Source organism: Rutilus rutilus, assembly GCF_951802725.1.
Source record: "Rutilus rutilus genome assembly, chromosome: 11".
Taxonomy (NCBI): Eukaryota; Metazoa; Chordata; class Actinopteri; order Cypriniformes; family Leuciscidae; genus Rutilus; species Rutilus rutilus.
Genome location: NC_140216.1, coordinates 36,843,864 through 36,853,053, shown reverse-complemented (window position 1 = coordinate 36,853,053; position 9,190 = coordinate 36,843,864). Strand labels below are relative to the sequence as shown.

Here is a 9,190-nt window from a genome sequence, read left to right as displayed (position 1 = left end):
TCATGGCTCATGAATATTAATCATTGTCCTCAGAAAATCGAGCTGAAGTGCTTGAGTAATCAATCTCGACTGAGGAAAAGCAAAGAATGATGTTAGTCAATCTAATAAACTTGAAAAATCACAGACGTTGAAGCGAGTGGATTTTGTCCCCGAAGAAAATGAAAGGATTAATCTTATTTGTGTGCCTTTAAAGTCAGATCTCTCGGATTTATCACTTTAAATCTTCGCTTCTTGTGAGTGAAACTGTTTTTTTGAATAATGCAATCGCATTTCTCAGCTGTTGTATGATCCTGAACACAAGTTTGGACAGGTAAGTTGCGCGCGCACACGCCCTTCTGCGTGCACAACAGGTCTCAGAATCAGGAAGCGCCGGTGCGGTCAGACTAACTCAATCCACCATGCACGATCCAAGGATTTAAATCAAACGATTTTTAAAACACAAACACATATTTTGAAAAGTTTAGGAACCTCTGAAGGGGAATGATGGGCTCGTGTGTGGTTCCTGTGCTCATTGGATTGATTTTACTGCAGATTCACAAAATCTCAGGTGAGTCTTCAGAGAAGCACCACCCCAAACACGTTTAAACATCCTCGTCACTGTCATGTTTCAGTTATTTATCCTTTACCAGGTTTTAATGTTTTATCTATTGAAATTAATAAAAATATTTGATATAAAGAGCTTATATGTGTCAGATAGCCCTCATGATACGACAGTTTATGAACATACAGTATTAGGTGTGTATTGTTTAAAATATTTAGCACGAGACAATTAATTTAATTAAATGTATGCTGGGTGTTTATTTATATAAAATCGTTATTGAAATATAAAATGAGAGAGTTTTTCACAGTAGGACTGAATCCGGCCTCAATCATGGCCTATGAAAATGAACACATTTGCAATTATGAGTTATGACAGCTGCTGTGAAAAATATCTAGTTAATTATTGACCAACAATCTGTTACTGTACAAATGGAGGGCAGTTTGCTGTAACATGCTCTTGGGCAGGGAGGGAAAAACATAAGGCTTTCTCTGTTTTCTCCACGTGAAATGCATATCTGAAAATGTCAACTGTTGTTTGCTTTTCTATTGACATTTCAGCTTTTGAGACAGTAGACTTTCATTTCCACAGTGTTGAAAGTGACCTTCAGAGTGTTGCTGATGTATTAATGGTTTTAAATGATTAAAATGGGTCGAAAGTGTGATTTATTTATTTGTTTCTGCACATTTTCTTGTGCAGACATAGGCTAGGTGTCAGTTCATGATTAAGTTGTTTTGTAATGCCAAAGATGCATGACTAAAGCAGAAAATGTACAAACAAACTTGCGATTTGCGTTGCATATCTTCCCCTCACACCTTTACCAGTTATGCCACTAAACAAACAGCCTGATTTAGTTGCTGATACATGTTAACCTGGTTCAGGTTAGAGGCTGGAGGAGTGTGTGTCCGCTGACTGTTGCTGTCACAAACATGAGTAAATATTTGCAGAGGTTGTCATTCTTATGGAGTAATATGAGACGCTGCTGTTGGGTTGCTTGTGTCTTGTTGAAAGTCAGTTAGTGTGCAATCAAAATCATGTTGAAACTTGAGATTGTCTGTCTATCAAGTGTGGTACAAGATATTAATGCATATGTAGGCCTACCAGCGTTTGAGCAAAGACTTCACTTTAAGAACCAACCTGTTTATTTTTAAGACTAATTTCTAATAATGACGCATATGGATATGGATATGTGCTGTCATGCACCTAACCTTCTGCAACGTTATTATATGGGCAAGGTGCTCGTTTCCTTGATGTAATCAGGGAAGATCCCAGAATGCCTGACATGTGTAGTGTAATGTGCGGCTGTGTTCGCTCATGACCTCTTCCTGTTCAAATCCTGAATCAGTCCTTTGTGTTTCTGTTTGCTTTTATGTGGGTTAAACTCTCTGCTTCATCCGAGCTGCTCTTTCTCATGGCTCCATATTGATTGTTTTGTAGGGTTAGTAACTTTTGTAGGGTTTTGGATCTCTCAAGAGCAGTTTTTGATTTTAATTTGTATTGCATCATTTTCCTAATAGATTGAGTCCATATAAAGGACTGTTCACACAAAGCAAAAATAATAAATTACACCAAATGTTAATAAAAAGTCATACATACAAAACACAGACAGAAGTCGTTTCAAATCAACAGCAAAATAGAAAAGTTTTGAAAAAAAAAATGTCTTAATGTGAATAGGCCTCATTTTATGAATAATTGATGATATATTATTACATGTTATTTTTGTTTAATATATTTTATATTTCAATTTAATTGTATTTTAATAAAAATTTTATTAAAATAAAATCATCTCAATGTATCCATCCATTCTCCATGTATATTTATTTATATATTTAAATATATTTTTTCTAATGGGATGAGCCCTTATAGGCCTGTTCACACAAAGCAAAAATAATATTAAACCAACTGCCAATGAATCTAGCAAATGGACAAGGTTTAGAAAGTAATGGTTCTTAATAGGGGCCTATTTTTTTAATTAGTATTGATTATTATATTTTATTTTTAATATAGGCTATATATTAGGGATGTAACGGTACACGGAAGCCACGGTTCGATACGTACCTCAGTTTTGGGTTCACAGTGTGATACGAGTATGATACATTTACATACAATGTCTACATATATGTATATGTTTAAAGGTTTTAATTACTCACGGTTCAGTCTTTATCAGGGTTTTAGGGTCACGGTTTCGGTATGGTTTGGTATGTGCTATGTTCAGGAAAAAAAGAGCTACTGTCAAATAAAAATAAAGAAAATAAGAAAAAAATAGTCAAACTGCAACCAACTGCACAAATAAATACAAAAGAGCAAAGATACAAATAAAATAAACAGCGCTTTTCAGGTTATTTAGGTATCTAACAGTAGTTTTCAGGTACAGAAATTGTAATCAAATGTAAAACAACATGATTGCATATAATCTTCACTGTATAAATTAAATAAAAATGAATCATTATTAAAGTTACAAAAGTTATTCAGTCAAGAGCAGTGAGTGATTTTCTCTTTGTCTTTTGTTGTTTGATTAACATTGAAAACACATATACGAATAAAACACGAATATTAGGCACATGCATTCTTTCTCAACTGTTTGCATTCACTTAAGACATAACTGACTATTTCTAGTGATACTTTCCAAGACGGGCATGTTGACATCATTTTTGTGCGAATTTGTCCATTCAAGCGCAAAGCTTAAAGCATTTATTTTTTTATTATTGTGAACTTTTATACTGAGAACCATTACACCCCATATTTATATATACAGTATATATATATATTATATATGTTTGTTATTTTTTCAGAATGTCATAAAATTGAGGTGACCCCTGACCCTGGCACCACAGTACAATTCATTAAGAAGGCTCAGGATCTGGACTGTGATGTGTGCAAGGATGAAGGTCCATCTCAGACCTGCAACTCCAAGCTGGAACTCACTGAAGCTCGGCCCACCATCGTGACTTTCAACTGCTCTCAGCCGGGCGACGTCTTTAATGTGGAGATCAACCAAAAAATCGGCGAGTAGCAAAATGTAGAGTCTGAACTATCCATTTGATAAAAATCACCTTGTAAAACACTAAATCTTTACTTTTTATTCCAATCACAGATTGTTCGCCAATCACAGCCTGCAGCATCATTGCAACGCATCCGGATTCGACACGATTCCTGGAGTTCAGCAGAACCTTCAACTGGGATCTGAAGGTTCAACCAAACCAGATGTTTCAACTGGACTTTCCAGCTCCAGGAATGAGACAGATCAAGCCTTCAGAATCCTGTCCAGACAAACACACCTACACCATGTTTACATACCAGCGGTCAGGTACCATCTCCATCGGCACGTTTTGTCGGAACGGTACCATTAGTCGTATCCAGGCCTTGTTTAAAGGACGTGTGTCTCTGGAGGTTCCCAAAGGTACAGACCTGAACCCATCTGACTTCAAAGTGTCCATAGGACCGGATACAAAAGGTTAGAAGAAGTGATGTGGAACAAGAACTGTTTCTTGAGTGTTTCGTTTTTGATTGGAAATGATTTTATTTCTTGTTCTTTGCAGCAACAACATTGGTTGTGGTGGACGTCAAGCTGCCCAGAGGACTGTCATCTGCTGAATTCTTCACACCAAATTACGACACAGGCTACTACAATGAAGAAAAAATTAAATGGAACTTTGCTGTTGAGCCCATGCAAAATTTTACAGTTCTCTTTCAACATTACACTCCACCAGTATGCAGAAATAAAAAGGTCTTGGTTGATTATACACTGGCAGACAAGACTACATTGACAAAGGAACCAAAGGACATTCAGCCGATCAATAAACAGGGAGATTTCAGCCTGACTCTTACCAATTGTGAACCAAAAAAAGATGTTCCTGGACTTTCTTTGAACATAAACGTGACAGTGTTCAGGGGTGGGACACCATGTAAGGAGAAGCATGTAGATTTGGTTTTGTGTCTGAAATAATATTGCTATTTAGGGTATCTGATCTTGATTAAGTCATGCTTTAAAGTTGCAGATAAATAGCACGCTGTTTGTCTTGCTATTCTGTCCAGATCTTTGCACTGCGGATCTCCGGAAAGAGGAGGGATTGAGCCTGCAAATAGAAAATAAAAACCCAGAGTCGTACTGTGAAATGAGCTTGAACTCTGTGGCGCAGGAGAAAATAGTGGTTCCTGCGGGCACCAAAGCTGACCTGTCCTTCCTCGACTGCCCCGTGCAGGACCTGCAGCTGACGGCCACCCAAACCTACGGTAACTGGGAGCGCATAAATGCTGCACACATGCGCAGTGGACTGTCACATGAACACAATTTAGACATGGAAAAAATGCTTTGTTTGGTCTGGCTTTGACTCTTCAGGTGTAGTCTCAAATTGACGGATGGATGGATAGATAGATAGATAGATAGATAGATAGATAGATAGATAGATAGATAGATAGATAGATAGATAGATAGATAGATAGATAGATAGATAGATAGATAGATAGATAGATTGAAAGATTGAAAGATAGACAGACCGATAGATAGATAGAAAGACAAACAGACCGACCGACCGACCGACCGATAGATTGATTGATTGATTGATTGATTGATTGATTGATTGATTGATTGATTGATTGATTGATTGATTGATTGATTGATTGATTGATTGATTGATTGATAGATAGATAGATAGATAGATAGAAAGACAAACAGACCGATAGATAGATAGATTGAAAGACAAACAGACCGATAGATAGATAGATAGATTGAAAGACAAACAGACCGATAGATAGATAGATAGATATATAGATAGATAGATAGATAGATAGATAGATAGATAGATAGATAGACAAACAGACCGATAGATAGATAGATACAGATAGATAGATAGACAAACAGACCGATAGATAGATAGATAGATAGACAGACAGACAGACAGACAGACAGACAGACAGACAGATAGATAGATAGATAGATAGATAGATAGATAGATAGATAGATAGATAGATAGATAGATAGATAGATAGATAGATAGATAGATAGATAGATAGATAGATAGATAGATAGAAAGACAGACAGATAGATAGATGGATAGATAGAGATAAATAGATACAGATAGATAGATAGACAAACAGACCGATAGATGACAGTCATGAAATCATAATCTTGACAGATTCATTCTCCACATTATCTTGATTGTCTCTTTCCTCCATGCAATTCTAGATTGTCCGAGGGCATCTCCTCTTGACACCAGACACCAGTCCCTCTCTATTCCCACGCTGGACCCCAGTCTGCATGTTCCCCTCCACCAGTTCACCTGGCTGCTCCGTGTGCTCGATCAAAGCACCGTGGATCTCACATCCCCTAAAATAAACCTGCACCAGTCTGTCCCAGACAAGGAGTGTAAGGAGAGGGTCTCTCTGCTGGTCTCCGAGACTGACGGCTCCACCATCGGCCAGTTCTGCTCTACGGCTGAAGGCGCAATCCAAAAAATCCAAGTCAAAGGGAACGTTTCCATTACCGTAACTCCTAACATGATAAAAGACCTGAGCCAGGAGAAAGAAATTTTCTTAAGAGTCACCATGAGTCCAGAGATCACTGGTAAGTATAAAGTTTGGAATAATTACTACCTTTAATGTTTTTCAAAGAATGCTGCATTTATTTGATCAAAAACACTGTAAAACTATAATATTGTTTTTCTATTGTAATAGAGTTGAGTCTCATAGCATTGTCTTCCTGCTTTCTTCACAGAGAATGTAATCTACACTGTATCTCCACTGGCTTCGGGATCCATGTACCTTGCGACGCCCAACTGGCCCGATGGCATGAATCCTTCCTCGTCTGTCACGTGGATCGTCAGCGTTCCTCAAGAGCACAGGGCTGAGCTGCAGTTCTCCAACGTCAGCAAGCCCGTATGCGACTCGGGCCACACGGAGATCGCGATCAGACCGCTGGACTCACGAGGCCAAACACAGTCCTGGAGAGAAGATCAGAGTTTCACCAACACCATCATCCAACAGCAGAGCTTCTACCTGAACATGTCCAACTGCGAGCCCAAGAGCGAACACTTCTCTGTGCTCTCTAAGGTCACTCTGTACAAGGAAACCAGTGAGCAAAACGTTTTCATTTCAGAGTTTAGGGCGTTGCACACTGAGTCCGAAATTTTCATATGCGTTTTTTCGTATTTGTCATTCGATGGCTCTGAATTGACCCTTCGCTAAGCCACGCCCGAAAACCGCCACCGCCTTAGCAACCGTAACTAAGCGTGGGAGGTCTGGCAAGCTTTCGAGCGAGGGAAACATGCCGAAGCATTGTGCGTATGGATTGTGCAAATCTGATACCCGGTATTCTAAAAGTTTGGATGCGGGTGGAATTTTTTCCCTTCCCGAAACCTAAAACCTAAAACACAAGGGGAGAAATGCTGGGCGTGGATCTAGCAGTGTGGGACGCCCCATTCACAACTAAATGTCGACAGGATTAACAAAAACACCTACGTTTGCTCCACGACGTGTGAGCAGTAGCCTGGCTAAGTAGGCGCTAACCATATAAGCGGGAGAATGTTATCATTGCAAAGTGGTCAGGCTAATGCCTTGTGTTTATTCTACTAGATTTATGGATAAGCTGTTTGATTTACAAGTATTAGATTATTTTCAAATTTCACTTCCCCTGCTGTGCATGCACATAGCTGGTCCTCAATATGTGTGTTTCCCATTTGAATGGTCAGCGTATGAGGCGCTGCTGCTTGCGCTGGGACCTATAGGCTTTAGCTTCAATTTTGATGAAACTATTCTCTAATCGGTTACATATTATGTCGTGGATATATCCCTCGAATGCGTACTGCTGTCCCTTTTGTCTTGCTCTCTCAGATATTTCACCTGTTCGCCCAAAAAAATTACTAATTATCTCCTTAGGAATGTCTGACACACCGGTGCATGCATACTGTAATAGACATGCCAGGCGCGAAAGCTTGTCAGGCTTAGCAACAGTAACTAAGGAGGGCGTGGCTTAGCGAAGGGTCAAAACACCTCTCAAAATGCTCTTACAGATGCGAAATACGTAGAAAATCGAACCCGATTTGATTTTTCTTTTTTTGACAGACGAAAGTTTCAGAGGCAGTGTGTAAACGTGATTGAAACGTGAGGTCGTGTTTATTTTTTAAAGTGCAAAAATTTTGGACGAGAATTTCGGACTGTGCAAGGACATTTTGTCTTCATTTGTGCATTGATCACACTATACTTGGTGTTATTGTTGTTAGAAGTATTGCAATGGAAGATAATCAGATAATCATTCCTTTTTTTCCTCCCCAAACAGAGAACTTCCTGAGCACTATCTTGGCTGTAGTCGGCGTTCTGCTTTTGCTACTAATCATCACACTTATAGTTGTGTGCGTCATTCGAAAGTGAGTCTGAATTTTCTTCTGTGTTCTCTTATGAATTTTAAAATACAATGAAATACATTTTCAAACAACTTTCTTCTCTTTTAGAAGGAAAAACAACACTAAGACCAATAGGTCCTCCATCTTTTTGCCCAGAGGGAAACCTTTCCTTCCGGGTAACGCCACCTTCCCAAAATCCAGAGCAGACAATGAGTCCCACGTCTACGCCTCCATTGATGACGCAACAATGTACGGAAATTTTGCGGACAAGAACCAACCAGCAGAGGTCGACAACGGAGCCTGGAGCAACGGACATCAGGTGGACGCGTACCGTCCGTTCACGGGACCCTCGGACTCAATCCCGTCGGCTAAGGATTCGTCCGCTGAGTATTCGATGGAAGGAAGAGGAGGAGATAGAGATGCATATCAGCCTTTCCTAAACCCGTCCAACACCTTTAATCTCCCGAGGCCTCGTTCGCCACTGGTATCACAGGGTAGCTTAAGATTCGAAGATCGTAGGATGATAGATAACGAGCTGCACACTTTCAAGAGTTTCGGGGATATAAATCCCATTCGCCTGTCTGCCGACGAATCCAGACTACGACCACAAATGGAATCGGACACTGATTCCAATGCTGAGCCGGAATACGAGGAGGCAATTTGAGGATAAAGCCAGATGCGGAGTGGATTCATATGATGATTTTATTGGGGGAGCAGAAAAGCTATTGGCTACAAGCCTAAAAAAATGCGCACACAAAGACAATGTTGTTGTGTAAAATTGATGCTCTCTTTTGCCACCCTAGTGGCCACAGGTGTATTTTGCATGTATAGTTTATTAAAAGTTTGGTTTTAAAGATTTTTTTTTTAAGGCCTTTTAGCCTGAATGTACAGAATTAAGCCGTTTGAGAGTTGAATCCGTTCATGGAAGTGTGCCATGACTTTCTCTATTGGATAATTGTTTTGTTTTAACTGTGATTGTCTCCAGGCTACAGGTTTCATACATGTTTCTGTTTTTCAATTCTGTATATTTTCGTTGTGCATTTCTAAAATAAATTCTCAGATATTTTAATAGATGTTCTTCCCTGTTTAGAATGTATATAAAGAGTCAAAATAACCACACACAGAACAGATTAAGACATTTTTCATATTTCCCACAATGGATTTGGGGAAAAATCAGCAAAACTAGATGTTAAAAGGTATTATGCATTTTACATGGTAAAATTATGGAAGCACCATTTTAAAAATTCGGTCTGATATTGATAAACTAATAATTATTGTCATGCCTGGCAACTGATAAATGGCTGATATTAAAGTA

At 39.0% G+C, this 9,190-nt stretch overlaps 1 protein-coding gene across 1 annotated transcript; it reads left to right on the top strand.

Moving 5' to 3' along the window:
• The first annotated feature begins 41 nt into the window (after positions 1-41).
• On the top strand, positions 42-8,948 carry cdcp1b (CUB domain containing protein 1b). Its single transcript, XM_084422833.1, has 10 exons — positions 42-310; positions 465-547; positions 3,331-3,543; positions 3,633-3,992; positions 4,078-4,443; positions 4,574-4,771; positions 5,724-6,101; positions 6,252-6,608; positions 7,812-7,899; positions 7,984-8,948. Exons 2-10 carry the CDS (start codon positions 481-483, stop codon positions 8,537-8,539), a joined length of 2,583 nt encoding a protein of 860 aa, XP_084278959.1. The 5' UTR covers positions 42-310; positions 465-480; the 3' UTR covers positions 8,540-8,948.
• Positions 8,949-9,190: the final 242 nt, after the last annotated feature.

Bases quoted from the DNA above. Each gene is read 5' to 3' on its own strand.
- cdcp1b (XM_084422833.1), top strand. From the start codon at position 481: ATGATGGGCTCGTGTGTGGTTCCTGTGCTCATTGGATTGATTTTACTG. The intron at 3,544-3,632 runs GCGAGTAGCAAA...TTCCAATCACAG, and splicing joins GGAGATCAACCAAAAAATCG to ATTGTTCGCCAATCACAGCC. The intron at 7,900-7,983 runs GTGAGTCTGAAT...CTTCTCTTTTAG, and splicing joins GTTGTGTGCGTCATTCGAAA to AAGGAAAAACAACACTAAGA.